This window comes from Rhopilema esculentum, chromosome 3, assembly GCF_057945365.1.
Source record: "Rhopilema esculentum isolate cy_ngs chromosome 3, ASM5794536v1, whole genome shotgun sequence".
Lineage (NCBI taxonomy): Eukaryota > Metazoa > Cnidaria > Scyphozoa > Rhizostomeae > Rhizostomatidae > Rhopilema > Rhopilema esculentum.
Genome location: NC_142817.1, coordinates 3,260,189 through 3,280,828, shown reverse-complemented (window position 1 = coordinate 3,280,828; position 20,640 = coordinate 3,260,189). Strand labels below are relative to the sequence as shown.

Below are 20,640 nucleotides of genomic sequence, written 5' to 3'. Positions count from 1 at the left end.
TGTTAATAATTTGAGATTGTAATTTAACTACATTACTATTCAAAAGGGTAGGGATTAAACTGAATATAATTATGCATTGAGTTCGGTACATGACAAGTTCGACGCTTGAAACCGTGCCGTGCTGGAGCCGTGCAGCTCGGCAAGCTCTGCTGATCCAAACTAGTCTGCCGCTCCTAACTAAATCTGCCGTACCAAATTGATTCAAACGTCGCGCCCCTCATGTACTTAATTCTCGAGTCGGCACATGAGAAGCGCGACGTTTGAACCAGGTTTCTCCCAAACACAGATCCCTGAAACCGTGGAGGCAACGCAAGGCATGATGTTTCTGATGATGTATCATCTCTATAGAGATGTGTATACTTCACTGTGAAGGAGCCAAATTGTATAACAGGCACAGGGAATCGAGCTGTTGTTGTGACAACACCTATCAAAATGGCGGAAGAAAAATCTTGCATCCCATGCAAGATTGAGAAGCCTTTTCTTTTGAAAATAGGAGCACCTGATGTAGAATTTCATAGTGGATGCTCCATTATTGATGTAATCTTACCAATGAATGAGGGATGCAAGGTAAGTTGTTAGACTTAATGATTTCGAGATGTATATCGTTAAACCATGTTGGGGGACAGGAACACAAGGTGCAGGACGGCAGGACGTAAATTACTTTAAAAAGGTTGTGTGCAAACCAATTTGTCGAATGAGGAACGTAATTTGGCAGTGCTAAGAAGTTATCGATAAATAATTTTAGTTGTCAATGCACTAGCCTAAAGTCGCTGCAAGTGCAAGAGCGCGAGAAGCTCCAAGGAAAACAATTGCAAAATAAAGTAGGTTGCTTAAATTTGCGAGGGCAAGGAGGACCAATGCGCTGAAAATGACCCTAACTGGTTTTGTAATGCAAACAGATGCTACTTGTAGACACAATTGCCACCGGGAATAATGAGAATGTTTTTCTCTGGTGAGAAAGGTATAATTCTGCAATAGGATAATTGCCTCACAAGTCACCAGGGGATGGAAGCTGTGCTGTACTACCTTTGACATGATTCACTGCCACGAGGAATTTTCGAAAACATACCATATAAGCTCTTATTTATTTCTTTCAGTCCAAGATGGGAGGGCTTAAAAGAGAAGGGGGCTTATTAGAGAGAGGGGGCTTATTAAAAATTTGAAGCAGAAAAAGTTTTAGATATACCCTTGGCCATTTTTGTTGTAAAAATGTCATACAAATGTTCTGAAAAAACTTTGCTAGCAGCTTCGAAAGTTTAATCAATCAATTATAAAGTTTTCATCTTCATCAACGTCACCAGGATAAATTGATAGCCCTTGGACATCTTCTAAACAAATTTCAACTGACTATTAAGTCACACAAGTTAATCTTTACATAGGCTGACATCAAAGGCTAAAGAGGGGGGCGTAAGAGAGAGGGGGGCTTAATGGAGAAGGGGCTTAATTGGGCTTTTTTGATAATAGAGTTGATAAAAGCTTGACCAGATTCCCAATGAGACAAAGAAAGACTCCATATGCGGATGGCTCTCAATTTGGATAATATTCTTTTAAAACTTGATGCTGAAATGCTTGTTAAGGATTTCACAGAATTTGCTCTAAAGAAAATGAGCTTAGTCTGAAAATTTAGAATATGATTTATTTTTTTTCATATTAAGTACTTACAGTTTTATCCAGGATTTGGTCAATCTTTTAGGGCATGTTGCAGAGAAATTTCTCATGTAAACGAATCCATGACATGAAACTGTAGGCTATTGAATGGGTTCTTAATTTGTCATGAAATATTCTTTCCAAACTTTAATCTTGGTTTAAAGCCATTAAATTTTCAAAATTGTAGAGCTATTAGGCATATTTTCTAGACGAAGCCAACTCAAGAAATATATTAAATATTTCAACTGTAAGCTGTAGTCTGAGGAAGGTTCTTTTCAAGGGGTTTCTGCTGGAGGTTTTAAAATAAACTTCTTTTTTTAAGTGTTCATTGATATGCTCAATGCAACATCTTCTTGGCATTTGTATAATGTCAAGTTGCCTTTCAAATCTTTGGTCAACTTGTTGTTTTTGATAAAGCTATTGTACTCAGCATAAGTTTGATTTCTTGTGTTAAGTTGTATTTAAACACAAACAAATTAGTTAAAAAGGGTTGTCCATGAAAGAGTTCTGCTAAGATGGTGTTGATTAACGTATTTATTTTCAGATTGATTGCATCAAGTTCAGAAATAACTATGTGGCTTCACTTTCTATCAGACTAAAGCTTAAAAATGAAAGTAAGTATTCAATAGAACTACTTTTTCTCTCATATTATCCACAATTGAAATATAGTCATTGTCATTCGGTTGGTCTGTCTGTTATCATTGTCATTCGGTTGGTCTGTCATAAACCTCTTTGGCTTACTTTATGATACCAAGAAAACCTGTATCCCTCTCCCCATTTCCTCAAGATGATGATATGTAATTTATTTGTTCAAATAAATTGCTTATTTTGATGGATCTGTTTGGCCTATGGATAAAAAGGTCTGAAAATTTGTTAAACAAATTTATTATAAAACTGATAGAGCCATTTTCATTTGTTGATGAATTTTTCTAGTTTATTGACTCCAGATTTTTCAGATCTTGAAGTTGGTCTAATATCTTGATAATTTGCTAGCCCCAAGTGACATTCTCTTAATTTTTAAACCACTTTGAAACCATTATAAGCCATGTTAAAGCCTTTGACATTTCACTTTTCCCTTCTTTAAATCATGTCTGGTTTTTTTGTTGCTCACTGGCTTGAGATAGCTTTTGATTTCATGTTTTGTAACATTTCTAATGGCAACATTTAGCAACATTTTGTCACAAGTTTATCTCTGATCTTATTTCAAGATGGTGATATTAGTTGGATAACAGTATTAAGAGATTTTATCTTGATGAAAAATCCTTATCACGAGGAAGGAAGCCAAGATCGATTTACCATCAATGAGGTATTCTAATTCATACTTAGTTTTCTGCTTGAATTAAACTTAAATGTATTTAAAAGTGGACCCTGTTTCAGCTACAACTTTTGAGGAAGGTATTGCATTTGAAACTGTACAAGTAGTTTATTTACCATACATAATAGCTAAAAGATAATCATAGAATTGACAACTGAGAGAAATTTTAATTTAAAAAAAAATATTGAACGATTAAAGATTTTTTGGTACTAAACTGCTATAAACTGTTTAGTTCTGCTTGTTATATAAGGGCATGTGCTTTTCAAAGTATGAACCAAAATACTTTTTGTGTCATCTTTTTTTGCTTGAATGTCAGGGTAGGATGTAATATTTGTTGTCTTAAAAATTGCTAAAATGATTTGAAAAAGCAACAAAGAAATTTATGACAACCATTTCAAAACAAACCTGAGACAGTACCAAGTTATTTGCATGAAAGAACATTTTTTTGGCAATTTTCAGAATTGAAGGTAGGTGGTGTATGCCAGGGTATTGAAAGTAGGACAAGGCAGCCAAATTAAGTCAAGGATAAAACCATTTCAAGGGCTTTGCACATTTGTAACCCTCTATATAATCTGTAAATTGTGATTTTTTACACTCCAGGGTAGCTGGAAAATATTATATGGACAAACAACAATTAAATAACACAAAATTCACCACCCATTTGTCTGCCTGAAAGACCAGCAAATTGCCGCACCAAGCCTATATAGGGCTAATCTCTCTAATACTGGCAAGATTTTGTTTTTAATAAAGAAATGCAAACTTTGTTCAAATGATGTTTCATTCAGAAATGTATTGACTTTTTTCCTGGACCTGATATCTTTTACAAGTGGATTGGCAGGAGTGGCACAGGCATTATGCTTCATACTCGTCAATGACGCTACCAAAAATTGATAGGACAATATTATTAAAATCAAACAAAGAGTGAAAATATAGCATAAAATGAAAAGCTCCATGAAATTGGTTGTCCAGAGAAAATCTTTTCTGATTGTGCACTATGTAATTGATAAAAGTCTTTCATTCCATTTACCTACCATACAAGGAACCTATAACTACAAGTCATTCCAAAAATTATTGATAAACCCATCAACTGCCACCAGTATATTTTAAGACAAGCTTATCTGTTTTTAAACAGATTTGAATGATGATTTAATTAACTTTGCCAGTAATGATGCTTTCTAAGTCCATTACAGCTTGTGCTGCCCGGTAGTATTCCTTTTTTGTACTAAATATTTGGCATGATACTCTACACCACAATGCGTCATTCACTGCAGACACCATCATGTAAACATTGTACTCTTTCATTAATGTGACTTTACATTCCTCTGCACCCTGTGGTGTGACACCATAGTAACTAATAATGGCTTCTGGCATTTTGACTATCTCCATGTAGGGTGCCTGCATTGTAGATGGGATGGTTGGTGACTCTGTGCCCCACATTTTTCTGAAATGCTGTGCTGCCCATTGCCTCATAGGAACCATTGTTTGATAAAGATGTTCCTAGAAAGTTACACAATTTCAATTATTTCCTGGATATATGGTTCTCATGTTTTGTTCTTTTAATAATGCTAGCTGAAAGAAACTTCAAGTTCCTAGCTTTTAGCCCTATTGGTAAAAAGAATTCAAGTTAGACAATTATTCCACTTGTCTTCTGTTAAACTCCGAGTGCCAAGACCCAATGTTAAATAAAAACTAGAATAAGAAAAATACAGAGCTGCCTAACCCTGTGAATAACTAGCTAAATGTTAAAGAGTTTGAGAAAAGTCCTTTAAATTACTGCAATTCAATGGCAGAGAATCATCCAAAAATATTTTGCTGTCAGTTTATAAAATTCATATTTGTAGAAAATTAAAAATGGAAAGGTTGAAAATTCTGAAAACTGCTGACCCAGTTCTGAATATCTACTTTGCTTATTGGCTCCAAAGCTCTGTATGACAATATTCATTAATTTTCACAGTATGGCTTCAATGACAAGTTACTAAGCGGCAACATTTTTTTTAAAAAGTATTTGTCAAGGAAACTCTTCATGTGCTTGATTAAATCAAACAATCAAACAGTACATGGCAGTAATTTTTGAAAATGGTGGAACAGTTGGTTAAACAGTGAAAACTGTACTTTTTGACCATACCATGACATATCTGCGTAACTAGCTTTACATAAAAACCCAAATGACAAACAGTAAAAATTATAATTACCAAACCACCAATAGAGGGGTAGTATTGGCTGACCGCATAACCTCCAGCCAAATAATTTGTGTAGTCGTCAGTGCCTTGTTTGTAAAACTTGTCTTGGAACCCTTTGTTATAATTATGAGAAACAAGACTTGGATCCAGGGTTGACAGAAATTCTGTTTTTGCCCATATAAAACCACATCCTCTTGGTGCATAATGCCACTTGTGTAAATTGCCTTCAGAACAAAAAAAGGATGAAGTATTGGATAATGGCTTTTAAGGAAGATAATAAATGAGAAATGTATCATGTGTATCTGATTCAACTTTGGTCTTCATCAATAAAAATGTATTTCTAATATTTCATAATGTAGTTTAAAGATATATACATATAAGCTTAAAAACAATAGCTAAATTGAACTATTACTGAATCAATAACAAAACAACATATCAAGAAATCAATTTTTGTAAAGTACACAGTTAGGCATATGCAAGCCAATTGATGACACCAATTTCTTCTTATTTGTTCTGTTCAGTTTTGAAGCTCAATTGAACTTAGGAATGTGTTTACAGGCTCTAAAGCTTGTAATGTCTCAGATGTTGTGGCAGTCACTGCATTGGGATGGGAAAAGGGTACTTAAAATGTTGATAGTGATTACAGATGTAGATGTTAAGATGCCATACTATTTTCCAAGCATTGGAATAGATTTCTACTCACAATTTGGGCAACTTCAAATCAAGACTTAGTGAAAATAATATTTTTTAATTTTTCCTGTCTGTGACACCTGTTGCAGACACTTGGGGGGGGGGCAAGGAAGCAGTTACCTTCCAATATTTTGGAGGAAAATTGTCTTTTGTTCTAAAACAATGGGAAAATGTGATGTCATCTTATCAAAACAATAGGCTTGCCCCCAATATTTGACCATGTATCTACCCCTGTGTGACACTCCCAGTAGTAAAAAAGCTACTAACATCACTGAATTCAATTTGTCTTCCTTCATTTATAACTTACCGGCATAAAAGTCAGCATCAATCTTTTCTATTTCCAGAGCTAACTGGCCTGGTGCATGTGCACCATCAATCAAAGTTAATATACCATGCTTCTTGCAGATCTTTACCAGTTTCTTAATTGGCATAATCAAAGCACTAGAGCTAGTAATGTGATCAATGATAGCCAATTTTATGTCAGGATTTTTATTTATGATTTTTCTATACAAATCACAGATACTCTCTTCATCTTTAATTGGAAATGGAATATCTAGAACCACAATTCTTGCACCTCCCTTTGAAGTGTAATAGTCAACTGTATTTTTTATGGCTCCATAGGTGTGATTTGTAATCAGCACAGCATCTGTAAAGCCCAATGGAGTTGATCTAATAACAGAGTTTATGGCATCTGTTACATTGTGAACATAAGCAATATTATGCACGTTGCATCCAACAGCATCAGCAAGCTCTTGGCAACTTTTGTCCCATCTTTCTCTTAATTTGAGAAAGAACCATTCATCGGGGCACAGTTCCATTTCAACCTAGTGAAAAAAATTGAAGTGGTTATTACTTTCTTACAAATAATTATATGAATATAGATTTTTAAGATTTTGGAATAAAAAACAGCCAAAAAATAATTGACGTAGTTTCTCATGAAAAATTTGATTCTTTCTGCAAACATTTGTCTATCATTTGATTGATGGCACAGAGGTTTGTTTTAACACAGTACCTGCAATTTTCGTTTAAATTCCAACACTGGCTTTGGTAATACACCATAGGAGCCATAATTCACAACAAATGCGCTGGGATCGTAATAAAAGTGTCTAAGTTTCATCAAATATCCACTGTTGTAAAATCCCCTGACTTTGTCATGCATCTGAATCAGTAGAGTGTTATTACTTTTTCCGGACATGCTTAGGTACTCTAAAGCTTGATAGGCCGCGTAAGAGCCAACAGCACATCCTACAATAGCTAAAACCTTCTTATCAGCATTTGAGATTGCCGTTTTGAGGCTTTCGAATGCTTCGCTGAACTCGACTTTGAATAATGCGGCGTCCATGTTTTTTGCATGCCAAGCTGTTGTTGTTGCTGTACTTGTTATTGTTTCAAATAAATAGACCATCCGGTTTCAATGCGGAGTGGACTGGACCGTTAATAATTCAACTTCACTATTTCACTACGCAACAGTTTCATATTTTAAATTCTCAACATACAATTTGTTATTAATAGCTAACAGAAACAAATGATTAAACTAAAATACAACAAAAATAGCACTATTACAGAAAAATTGAAATAAATAAACGATAAATTAGTATCATGCAAGTACAAAACTTATCCATAACAATGAAATAGACTATTATTGATACAATACAATTCAATGCAATATATAAACACAAGCTCATGAACAAAATAAATTGAATGAAGGGAATTACTTAACAGGCTCCCTTACCAGACTCACTCCCATTTACGACACATAAGCATATTAACACGAATAACACGTGACATCTTCTTAATATTTACAGCCATTAAGTTAAATTTAACCTTTTCTCTTACAACGATGCAAGCCAAATACGTCGTCTAAATTTCTACTTCAATTTGATTTTCACTAGGAAGACAATTTTTAAAGTATTCTTTTAACCCTCACATTTTTTGGTCTTTTTTGGGTCAGAAAGGCTTTTATTTTAATTTTTTGTTCATTTGTGTAATTTTTTCGCTTATTTGCTTTTTTAGTTTACTGCTCAGCCAGAGAATGTTGTGGGAGCTAGACTTATTTTGCAGCAACCGTCACCACATTGGTCATATTTCAGCTTAGAAGATATTCAAATCTATTTACCACCACAAGACATCTTATTAGTGAGTATTTCGCTATCCTTTGACAATAAGAGCGAATATCTTCTCTGTGGGTCTCCTCATTAGAATTCCCTTTTAACTGATGTTTTATTGTCGCTTGAACGGAATATACTCTCGTGGCATGTAAACATTGTCTGCTATTTGTTATGAACTATTGCACGTTGAACTAAAGTCAGCTTTCGGTGATGTAGACCTGCTTATGCTAATGAATTGAAGTTTACCCGAAAATGTAGAGAACTTGTCAACAGGGGCGAAACCAAGAAAATTGTTTGGAGCGGTAAATAGGTGATTATGGCGACAAAAAGGACGTGTCTCACTCTTTATGGGTGTGGTCAAAAGATAAATACTCTTGCATGCTCCTTTTATGCGTTTCTATTTCAAATTTCATACTTAGTGTCATACTTTGAAAGTTCAATTACACAGAAATGTTAATATAATACACTTGTAGCAAAAAGGCCGGGCAAAAATCCTTAATGTGCCGACGAACAAAATGTTGAGGGGGTACCGCACCCCCTCCGCCGAACTCTGACAATAAGATCGAATATCTTCTCTGTAGGTCTCCTCATTAGAATTCCCTTTTCACTGATGTTTTATTGTCGCTTTGGCGACGCCACTGTCTGTCAAATATTGCCTAGTCATATAAACCCTAAGCCTATTTCTTAAACCGTAGTCCGTTGGATAAATTCAGGCCATATCTCATATAAAACATGTACTGACTTTGAGTTTTGAGTGCTATTTCGCAGGGTTCTTCTAAGATCAATCGTAATTCTAAGATCAGATTTATGACGTCATCAATGAGCCACTCTTTTAAAACAACTGGAAGTTTACACCTGCGCCTACGTAGCGCATGGGGTGCTTTTGAAAAGTTTTCATGCTATCTTGCTTTCGATATGACGGGTCATGGCAAGTTCTTATTGCATTCGAAGTCTGTTGTCATTGTTTGCCATTAAAAAGCAATATTGAGGTGTGGATAATTGATGTTCAATGGCTGCTATCATATGACTGTTGTCGCCAACTTTTTAAGATAAAGGTTGAAAAATCTCTGAACGACACCTGCAGCCAAGAGGTGTAATGCAAAGAAAAAGGGCAAAGATAGCAAAATGAAGCAAATTTCCTAATTTTCGCATGCTCTGAGAAGGGTCATTTTGAATCTTGTAACAAACAAGCTTTCCATATAATGAAACGTTTGTCTTCTGTTTTATTACAATATTACAGCATTTGTGAATCTGGTTTATTAAAAATGAGTTATAAATAACATTTTGAATTCAAAGACTTTGCTTTGAGTATGCAGCTGTCTCATTGTAGAGGGAGAAGGGTTGGGGAGGTTACTTCCTACTTTTCCATAAGGGTTCCTTGCCAATAAAGTAGAGGAACCCAAAATATTGAATCATGTGTTTTGGTTAACGCTAGAAATGACAGTACAATGGAGACATTTAATTTATCAGTTACGTTTTTTACTGTCTTCAAATGTTGTGTTAGCGTGAAATTTCAGACCACAGCTACGTGCATTGAACGAAGCTATATTAAGGATAGTGAGTACTCTTGGACTGTCTTCAAAGTACGCTGCGATGCCTACATCTAACGAATGCTCCTGGGACCAGAGCTAGTGTGTCAAACCCAGTGGCCAAACCGGAGAAAGAAATTATGGAATGCTCATTAAGATCTTAGTGTCCGTTATATGTTGGTGTCCGTTATATGGTGGTGTCCTTTATATGATCGTGTCCGTTATATGGTGATGTCCGTTCTTTGTTGGTGTCCGATATATGGTGGTGTCCTGTATATGATTGTGTCCGTTATATGCTGGTATCCGTTATATGCTGGTGTCCGTTATGTGGTGGTTTCCGTTATTGAACGAGGCAATGACCCTTGGTGCTTGATGAAAGCTAGAGAACCTAATGATTGATTCTGAAATGAGCCAGAAACCTTTTCGGTTTGTGGTTTTATAGTATTTTTCCTATGAGAAAATGTGTAAACAGGGAATTATCAAAGTCATATTCCAGCATCATTCATCCCACGCAATGCAACAATATTTCAAGACTTCAATGTTTCATTTCATTTCGCTGCTTACGTATCGATAATTTATCTGTGCTAGTAGCTACCAATGCAAATTTTCTTATCAAAAGAATAGGCACCAGGGTCTCAAAGAAAGAGTGGGGTCGAAGAGTTTTCCAGGGTAGTTTTATCAATGCCAAATATTTTTCAAGGGTATAAAAGACATTGACACCAACAATTTCATATGTATTTCTTTATCGATCAACAGAATCAATCTTCTTTGCTGCAATATAAATTTATGTTCTTTTGTCTTTGTAATAAGCAATGGAAATTATATGTTTGAACGTAGCTTATGTGTAAACCCCTTTATCAAATTTTCCGCAAGTTTTTTGGAAGTGGTAGGCCACTGTTCCAAATTTTTCGAAACAGAAGTCTCAGCAAACGTTTTTGAAGTGCCCTGTGTTGTTAAAAGGTAAACATTTTCTGAAAGAAAACCGACACTGCACCCAACCCCCAAATATGTAATATTGGTTGTAGAGTTTAATATTATAGGTGTCTGATAAAGTTTGATCACACTGAGCATCTAAATATTAAAAAAGCAGCATTAATGGGGGGGGGGGGGGGAGGGTGCATTAGAAAATGTTCCAAATTTATTGTAACATACCCAGACCTTTGACGGGGATTGTAAAGACAAGAGAAGACGGGCAAACATGGCGATACTAAGACTAATATTCTTTAAATAAAAAAATTTCACAAATCAGCAAATTTATCAATTCTATTAAACCGCAAAAGGTACTTTAAGCATATTTTTGACATGTTTACGTTGACAAAGGTACGTTAACTCGTTAAAAACTCTTATTTCTGCTCATCAATGAACCGAAAGATCCATGTGGTAATATTTGTTTTTGTCTGAATATTGACTTACATTGATACAAAGAATTTTTAGCAAAGGAATAATTAATTGTCAGTGGTGCTATGGTACATAAATTTTTGGGGAATGCAAGGCTAAACTTACGACCAATTGCTAAGCCAGGCCTTTTTGTAAATGATGAATTCATCAAGGAATACAATAATTGGAAAGTATTGCATGCCCGTAAATATATTTCTTCTTTATCGTTGCAGGATAAAAATTCTACTCGGTCTCTAAATGAAACAGAAATTGAAAGAGAGGTTATCCCTAATGACGAGCTTCCGCATGCTGATGTAAGTTCAATTTGCCTTGTTTCCAATATCTTTTTTGCTTTTTTTGCAGTAAAACTCATTTTGCAATTTTTTTTCATTTAAAAGAATAACCTTGAACTTATTACTTACCCTTTTTACCTCAAATACGAGGTTCAAAGAGAAGGTTTAAATGGGGTTAAAACGTAGAGATTTATTTGAACTGTAAGAAGACTTTAGAGCGTTTCCAGCATAAACTAACCCTCAACCTCAACTTCACCCTCGAACCCAAGCTCGCTCTCAATTTTTCTGTGATTATCAATTTGAGAATAAATATTCATCTTGGTCCTACAGCTATTTTTCTACTAATAGTTTCTTCTAACATTTTAATCTAAAGTTGATATTTTACAACCATTACACGCGACGAAATGATAAATATTCAGTTTGAAAATTAATCTTTTCAAATAGGCTTCCTCACTTGATACTAATGTAAAAAGCACCTATCTAAATTCAACTCAGGAGCTTAGTAAGGTTGTTTGGTTTGAACGACTCTCCTTTTGCCTATTACATTGGTCAATTCAGACGGAGCTCCTCAAAAATTCTTTAAATTGGAAGGACATTTTTATTCTAACTTAGCTAAAAGTCGTGAGAGTTTCAGGGGCTGTATCTCGTTGTAAATCTCTGACCGCACTTTCAAGCTCATCTCTGGGAATTCATTGCGTACTGCGCCCCAATCTTCTGATACCTTGCCCATCGATTCTGCCCAATAGCGGTTTTACGGACTGTGTCCCAAGAAACATCTGCGGGGCACTTGTTCTTTACAATTTGTACCTTTTTTCTTGGGTGTGGGGCCACCTTTGGCTATCATAAGCGCGGGGCCTGGGGGCATGGCCACACTGGACCCCCTTAGAACCGCCACTGATTTTGCCCCCTACCCTTAAAGCTCCTACCATTTAAAAGCGAACAGCAATGAGCATTTTTTAAATGGTTCCTTGCTTTTAGATCGACGTGGACGTTAATGAGCTATCGACTAAATTCAATGGTCTGGTATCGATTGCCAGTGACAGTAGAGTGGTGAATTCATTGAAGAAAACGGCAGCCTTGAGATTTGATGTGAGTAGCAGATTGTTATTTTTCTAATGTTATCGCAAGTTGGCCTCTTTTTCTGATCTTCTCCTGTATGTATTTATCATGTGAACACTTTTTTATGATAAACAGTCGTTAAGACGCTAAGTACTCAGGCAGCCTAATAAAAGAAACTTTTAGCACTGGCCCTGAAATGTTGAGTTCAGATTCTCAGAGTTCAGTGCTGAGGATATAATGCGGGTATTTTTATCGCCATTAAAAGCAGTTTATTCCAGGACATGAGTATTTTTTAAGAATCACTGATATAAATACAACAGGAAAAATAGCATTAAAGTTAATTTTATGTACTTTACAGTTCTCTACCATCTATAATTTTAGAAATGTATAGAATTTTAGTACTCTTTTTCTCATGAAACCACCGAAACGTTGCAACGATTTTACCAAAAAGCACATTCAATGGCATAAGGTTTTAGGTAGAGTTGGAGTTATTACGCAGTCAAACACGGGGCTTTAATCTAATAATGCTATTTTTCCAGCTTTTATTGTTGCTCTTCTTAAAAAGAGTTTTAAGAGTAATAATTTTATTAATTTTGCTTTTACAGTTTCAATGGTAGCAGAAATTGTAGAAAAATTGATTTAAGTTTGATTTTTATTTATTTCCCAACGCAACCTTGGATTTCTAGCAACTAGTCAATTTGTGTAGGCCTGAGACTTTCACTTCAGCTCGCACCCTTTTTGATTTACCCAAAGTTCTTACCTATTCACTGTCAAGGTACGTATGGATGAGGCTTTACTCCCTTTATTTTTAGGTTTATTATAAACACTGATGATTTTCGCCAATTTTCTATATACAGGTTGATGGAAGTTATGATTTGAACCTCTTATCGTACACATAACGCCCTGGGCGTGGACGAAGAGTTCCTGAAACTAAAAGTAGGCTGTTTGTGATGATACTTGTTTTAGCTTCCGTTCGATTGATTTCAACTTGGTGCACCCTGATTTATCAGAACTTTTAGAAGAAGCTACTCCACAGAACCCAGAGGATGGGTCAAAACAACTTTGTAATGTTTCGGAAAGCAATGCTGGTGCTTTACCTGAAGCAAACTTCAACATCAAGAATGCTGTGTGGGGCTATCTGGTTTGTTACAGCTACGCCAAATCCTTGACAACGTCGGAAAACGTTTCTCCAAATAACTTTATTTAGATCTGGTATGTGAAATGGTGAAAGTATATGTAATGTGCGCAATGATAAACAATAGAAACTTGGAAAACCTTGTTGCAATGATGTGATTACAGTACAGGAAATTGGTCTGTGACGACCTGGAAGTCAGTGAGAACAAAAACTAGGTTTTATTCTCTACCCTATCTTTCAGATAATTGTGTACAGATCCTGATAGTTCACTTGCTGCACGGGTTTTGTCAGTGCTCATTTAACCTGCTTTAATTTAAGAGAGCTGAGGGATTGCTACATGCTGCCTTCATGGGTGGCAGGTTTATGATTTCAAGAAAATTAGACGAGAAAAGCTCCTGGGGCATTAATCATATTATAAGAATTAAGTTTAATGTAATTTTAATGTTTAAAGTTTAATGTAAGAATACAAAACACTATCCACATCGGTGGGTGTCTTAAAATTCAAATGTTGAAATTTGATTTTCATTGGCGTCCCCTGAAATTGTTTGAAGAACTGGCTATAAGATAGGGTCGCAAAGTGCTAGAAAAGATAAGATCGCAAAGGGCAAGAAAATTGGAACTGGGTTATGGGAGCACCATAATTTCTTTACTGAGGCCTAGGGCACATGCCTGAAACATCTATTAATGGTATTTGAAAACTGCCCCATTTTCAAGAGTCTCTTGAAATGTTACTGCTTTCTATAATCAATATTTGAAATCAGTTTTCTTTTGTTATTAACTATTTATTATTAACTAAATATATTTAATTAATTGCTCAAAAATTATACCTTATCTTAAAAATGGGCACTGGCCTAGTTTTCAAACAATGCAATTTTTTGTTTCCTTTAAGCCGGTCAGTCTCGTGTCATTTGTAAAATAAAGTATTTTACAAGACAGGTAAAGCTCATAAATCAGACTCCAGTTCGCAATAACGTTTTTTAAAAAAACCAAGATTCTTCAATAATGAATGTATAAATTAGTAGCAACCAACGATTACAACATAACGACTTCTTTCAACGACAACTTCGACTCGACTGGACTTGCACTCAAAGAACATACGCTTTTAACAACATGAGTGACGCACACAAAACCCTAATGACACAAATTAACGGCAAATGGACTAATAACAACTAAAATAGAGATGGCACGATGACAAACAAAATGACTGACGCAAACATCGGAAGACATTCTCATTAACAATAACGAACCACAAACACGATGCACGACAGACAAAACTAGTTGTATAACATTACTCCCTCCTTCAAAGACAAGCCTCCTGGCTTGAATTATTCAGAGAGAGAAATGCAAATAGAACAACAAACAAAACAAGAAATTTAAAATACAGTTAGTTCACAATACAGCTACTTCATGTAATATCTCTAAGCGGTTCTCCGTAGTCTGTTTTCAAATGTCCATGTTTCCAATCAAGTTTGTGTTTCTCTTGGAGGGATTCCCTTTTATCAGCCATTTGTTGTCTTTCATGACAAATCTCTTTTCCAAGCGAAGAAACGTGCTCGTAAGATTCCATTTGATTCTGCCCTTGCGTTTCATAAGAATGATTAGGCACTGATGGAACAACATCAAACTGGTAGGGCATTGTCCAATCCTTGAGTTGTCGATTTAATTCCCTCAAGTCCCTCATTTTGGCTTCCAGTCCATCTAGTGCGTTCTGAAAATTTGATACATACTGCGGGATCCCAAACTTGATACTGACTTTGACGTCACTAGCCTGGGCATATCGCCTGTCCCAGCAGTATTTTGAAACGTGGCCTATTCGTAAGCAGCTGTAACAAATAGGCCGTCCGTCCTCCCCTCTGTATACGTTTGTGCGGTTGGCGAAGGGGTTTCTTGCTTTTTCTTCAGCCAGCCTTATCTTTTCAGCCATATAAGCGATTACTTCTGTGACGATCTCTAATAAAATATCTTTCGATTGCTCCAACGACATCATTTTTTTCAGCTCCAAATGAAGGTCGCGAGTTGTCACGTCGTGGTCACCAATGTAAAATAAAGTATTTTACAGGACAGGTAAAGCTCATAAATCAGACTCCAGTTCGCAATAACGTTTTTTAAAAAAACCAAGATTTTTCAATAATGAATGTATAAATTAGTAGCAACCAACGATTACAACATAACGACTTCTTTCAACGACAACTTCGACTCGACTGGACTTGCACTCAAAGAACATACGCTTTTAACAACATGAGTGACGCACACAAAACCCTAATGACACAAATTAACGGCAAATGGACTAATAACAACTAAAATAGAGATGGCACGATGACAAACAAAATGACTGACGCAAACATCGGAAGACATTCTCATTAACAATAACGAACCACAAACACGATGCACGACAGACAAAACTAGTTGTATAACACATTTCTCTGTGTTCAGCAAGCATGAAATTCTTTCTTAGGCAAATGTTATTTCGTGTGTTCCAAAGTTGAATATTAAAATGGCTTGAAGAAGCAAACATTTGAGTAAACTGAAGCTTTACGTCTGACAATCTTCTGACACTCTTCAGAGTTAAATCGTCAGAATAAGATAACTCTGAAGAGTGTCAGACGAAAAGCTTTAGTTTATTCAAATGTTTGCTTTTTTCAAAGCAGTTTTCAAGTTTTGCACCACCAAAAGATTGTTAGTAGAAAATTATGTTTATATTTCTTTGTGTGTATATGTATGCTTATAAAGTATATTTCTGCTTTCCATTTCAAGGAAAAACCTACAGTATCTTGATTTGTCTTAATAAAATTAATCATTGAAGGCATTAGTATTAAACACAGTGTTTTCAATCATGAAAAATTTCCCCTGTTTAGAATTCAGTTACTTCAAATAGTTTTCAATATGAATCGTTGGTGAATTATCTACATGTTTTAACATTTACAGTTTTCGCCATACAAGCAAGCTTTGAAAATTGTCAACATTGAGTGAAACTAATACATTGTAATATGAACTCAATTGTAATATGACTAGAAAAAAGGGTTGGCATTTTTAGGACCGAAAAATAGAGCAGAAAGGTTGAGCAAAGTTTAGAACAAAACATTTTAAGATGAAACTTTCAGGAAAGCGTGCACTTTGCAAGACCTTTTTATTGCGATTTTTTATAAAAGAAGCACGCAATGTTTAGAAAAACGATGAGCAATAGGAGTTCTGTTTTTGTTCAGTAGGAACAAGGAACATCTTAAAAACCTTAGGGCATGTTCTAATTTTTGTTTTGATTTATCAATTTTCAAAGCTCTAGGTTTTCAATAGACACACCGATTTATTAATTTCTCGATTTTGCCATAGTCACCTGCTTTCATCTGACGTCTTCTGGTCTTTCTTGCAAACGGAGGTGCTTTAAGTGTAGCTAAGGTTGTTTACGAAAAGAATTATTTTCTGGCCATAAAAGTTCAGGAATTGCAGTAACTGGCGTTTGCAGCTCCTGAAAAGTGTTGGATCCGGGGATGTAGCCCCGAGGAAAGCTGTATGGAGCCACGCCTGACGTTTCATGGAAAAGGGGGCAATATCCTTTAGAAATTATTGCAATCGATCTTTCCTATTATTGTTTCAATAGCAAGTAAACATCTTTCAATGACATCAAAACATGAAATATCTTTACCCCCGATGGCTACTTTTAGCAATCATTAAGACTAAGAGAGTTTACGTTGGTGGATGTCATGGCACCCATTTGTTTCGAAATCGCGATCTCTGTCTCTAATGATGCAGTTAGTCATGCATATCAACAGCAACACATCTGCATTTCAATCAGGATTCCTGACAAGAGTTCAAAATCTAGACTTAAGTACTTGAGCTTTTGATTGCTGGGATTTCAATTTATTTTTCCGATTCTCAAATCTCAAATCTCAGAAATTATTCTCAGATTCATCCTATTACGCGTTACGTGCACAGCTAATTCAATCAGTCGAATACATATACCGTATCGCTGCACCAGAGATAAGCGATTGTGCGATTGTACTCCCAATTCAAAAAGAAATTATCTAACACAGAGAGGCAATATAATGGTGTTTTTAAGGAAAAACCTGCGAAGCTACAACCTCGATAATTTGAGAGCAAGAAAGCACAATGGCTAGGATAACGAAGAAATCAGAACCTTGGAAAGAAATAGATTGGAATTTTAAAATGAAAGGTAGACGCGTTTGTCGATCGTTCGACAATCTGGATCGTATTGAAGATGAGGAAAATGCGAACGGGGAAGTTAATGGCGCTGATGATGGCACGGCAGTTAAGAAGCCGGGATTTATGCGTCGTATTTTCTTGAAAAGATACAAGAAATTACAGCGATCAAAAAGCGATGAAAATATACCAACGGAAGCAGTGAATATATCGATGAAGGACACGACAGATCAACGGTTAAGAGACAGAAGCAGAACGGTGCCGTCAGAACTTTGGGATGAAAGTACAGAAAAGGGGAAACGTCGGGGGGCGGTGAGTGAAGATGATGATGAAAAGAAGGAGCAATTCACGAAAATTCTACAGACGTTCATGGTTAGGAAGCATATGGACGACTATGGATTTTGATCTATTTGGCTGTCTAAGAAAGAAAGGTTTTCAAGATTCTTTGATGATTAGAATTTATCGTAGGAAGTTCGCTAGCAACCTTGAAGAAGTAGGTGATAATCGACTGTGCGACGTGAAATTCGAGAAAATTCATACTACCTGTATGTTAATAATAGAAGCTAGTTATTTTAATTTTGAGTTGATCGCAAGTTGCTGTTGCCCATCAGCCTAAATCATTGTAAACAGGATATCAGCACGAGAGTCGTTGGCATTGAAAATTGAAAGCAATAACAATAGATCGGTTTGGTTTTTTATCTTATAAACATTGGGGTCATTTGTTCTGAATAGTTATAGGTGGGTGGATTGTTCCAGGGAGAATCAATTTGTCTACGTCATTCAATCGTGACGTTTGGAGTAAGTGTTAGCAACCAGTTAGATTAATTTTGGATTGAAAAATTTCCAATTTCAATGTTATTTTGACGTTGATGCCAGGAATACTGGAAGCAATTTTTACTGAGAACAAACACATAAGACAGATACTAGTTCTATACCCCTGTTAAGAAGACTTTACATTCAAGCAACATGACTTACATGTGTTCTGATAAAAACTTTTGCTTTTTTCATACAAAACTTGAGCTACGGCTAATCTATTCAGAGCTTTTTTGGAGGAATCCATGGGTATGATCGGTCTAGGTGCAGCAAGTTAGATCGTAGATGGGCACTCGTGTTTGTTGTCCTTGCCTCTTCTTGGCGAAATTTTTCTCGAATTGTAGTGTATTATATGCTTCATCAATTCATCCAGAGTTGATGGTTTCTTGGCTTAATTGTACTTTGCGCTGTACATGCCTGCTGAGAGAGGGGACATGAAGCAGGGGGCTGAGGGGAACCCCAAGAAGTTATAACACAGTTCATAACAATAACAATCTCAGTTTTAATGACGTCATCAATGGCCCGATGTATCTTTTTTCTTAGACCCAAGAAAAGCTCTCGGCTGTAGCAGACGTAGGAGATTAATTACTCTTAAACGCGTCGTAATTTATTATTATTATATATACGCTGTGATTCTTAATGATAAAAATATGACGATGTTGATCTACAACTGACAGTTCTTATCTTATATATTCCATTTCTGTTCTTCATTCTTGCAAACAGTACGCTTCAAGTATGTTTCTGCTAGCAAAAATTGTGAAATATTAACCTTTCAAAGAAATTATATGCCAAATATTGAAATTAGAAATTTGGAAAGACGGGCATGAGCAAAGAGGTCATGATTCTTAAGGGCACTGGTCTGAAAAGAAAGAGGGGGACATTCCTTGAGTTAAAGTTTATAGTGAAAGTAATAGCTAATTTTTTTAAGGTGGGCTTATATGATAAAACTAACTATTTAATATTCGTTTTTCGGCCTAGTACAAATACCGCTAGAAGACCCAACCTGAGTCACATATCTTTAGCATAGACTACTGTTGGGTTGTTTTGAACTCTACATACGAGCAGATTGTAGACTTTTATTTAAATAGCAGTTGATATCATAATTTTCTCCAGGGTTAGTACTAAAGGCAACAATTTAGTGTGCCAATTAAAGATATACAAAACCGCCGACAGAAAATATAAATGAAATTGCATGCAAGGGTTTATATACCCAGAAAGAAACCAGAGGTTGCCAGGCCGTTCACTAGTGGGCCTAACTGAAATGTGCCTCAACCCCTAACACAATAAAGTCAATTTACCCACACTTCGCAAACCTATTACTTTGGTGGGATTTATTTTAAATACCACCGTACCTGACGAAATTAGCGATGAATATTGCGATGAACTTCTTTTCGCTGAATATGTACTGCTGAAAAGCACAGTGAACCCTTTTTTAAATACGCATGGATTTATTGGAAATAGCTCAAGTAAACTTCTACGTCACAAGGCTGACCCGAGACTTGTCCGTGGTTACAGCATAGAAAATCACGCAGACCACGCAAAATAAAACAAAACATTAAATACACAATAAATACGAAAACATCGCAAAACATGAGATAATGCGTCAATTTCGCTGGCCTAAATATATTTGTTTGGTTTCAAATATTTATAGATAACAAGAATACCGCTAGATGAAGGTTCAAATATTATAACAATTTTTCTGCCCATTCTTTAGTCATCACTGGCTGCTGTACACTGATGTCATGAAACCGCGGTGCATCAAAGTAAAGCATAAAAATAAATAAATTTACAAATATAAATAACATATTCTTTTCTTGCCTTTCTCCCGCGTTCCAAAATTGCCGATAGGTGCTGCTGGCCTGAAAAACTAAGATTAAGAGTTTCTTAACTATGATGTTCTGATGCTGTATTTAGACGTGGGAAGTATATTTTTATCCCTTGTGTCTAAATTTCTAGGCCATCAGGGCAATCTTGTTCTTGGATTTTACAAAATTTCGTTGTTCTCAGTTTTATCACGATTTAATAGTTTCTTGATTTTTTTGCTTCGAGTACTGAAGTTTCTTAATCTTTTCTGACTGTCCTGTACTGGTTTTTTATAGCCAGTTTCTTATAGAAAAATGAGTGTATCCAAAGAACGAGATACAACTTTTATTTGGGGGGTAGCCCCAATAAAAAAGTGCAACAATAACCATATTTCACAAAATAGAAGTATTTCACTTATGCTATTTAAGTTTTTGTATGCCACCCACCCCCTCCCCCCCCTGGTATCTCGATCCTTGAGTATTTTGGGTGTGGCAAAGGTTTTGGGTAAGTCATGAGTGTGGCCTTTGAACTTGCTA

The 20,640-nt window shown here is 35.8% G+C and overlaps 2 protein-coding genes across 2 annotated transcripts; one reads left to right on the top strand and one right to left on the bottom strand.

Annotated features, from left to right (window-relative positions):
* Positions 1-274: 274 nt before the first annotated feature.
* LOC135692741 (nicolin-1) lies at positions 275-18,971 on the top strand. Its single transcript, XM_065211023.2, has 7 exons — positions 275-567; positions 2,192-2,261; positions 2,856-2,953; positions 7,846-7,968; positions 11,080-11,160; positions 12,118-12,228; positions 13,056-18,971. Exons 1-7 carry the CDS (start codon positions 433-435, stop codon positions 13,095-13,097), a joined length of 660 nt encoding a protein of 219 aa, XP_065067095.2. The 5' UTR covers positions 275-432; the 3' UTR covers positions 13,098-18,971.
* On the bottom strand, positions 3,920-7,210 carry LOC135692740 (uncharacterized). The gene is made up of 4 exons (XM_065211022.2): positions 6,845-7,210; positions 6,140-6,656; positions 5,155-5,366; positions 3,920-4,459 (listed from the first exon to the last, which is right to left on the bottom strand). Exons 1-4 carry the CDS (start codon positions 7,172-7,174, stop codon positions 4,109-4,111), a joined length of 1,410 nt encoding a protein of 469 aa, XP_065067094.2. The 5' UTR covers positions 7,175-7,210; the 3' UTR covers positions 3,920-4,108.
* Positions 18,972-20,640: the final 1,669 nt, after the last annotated feature.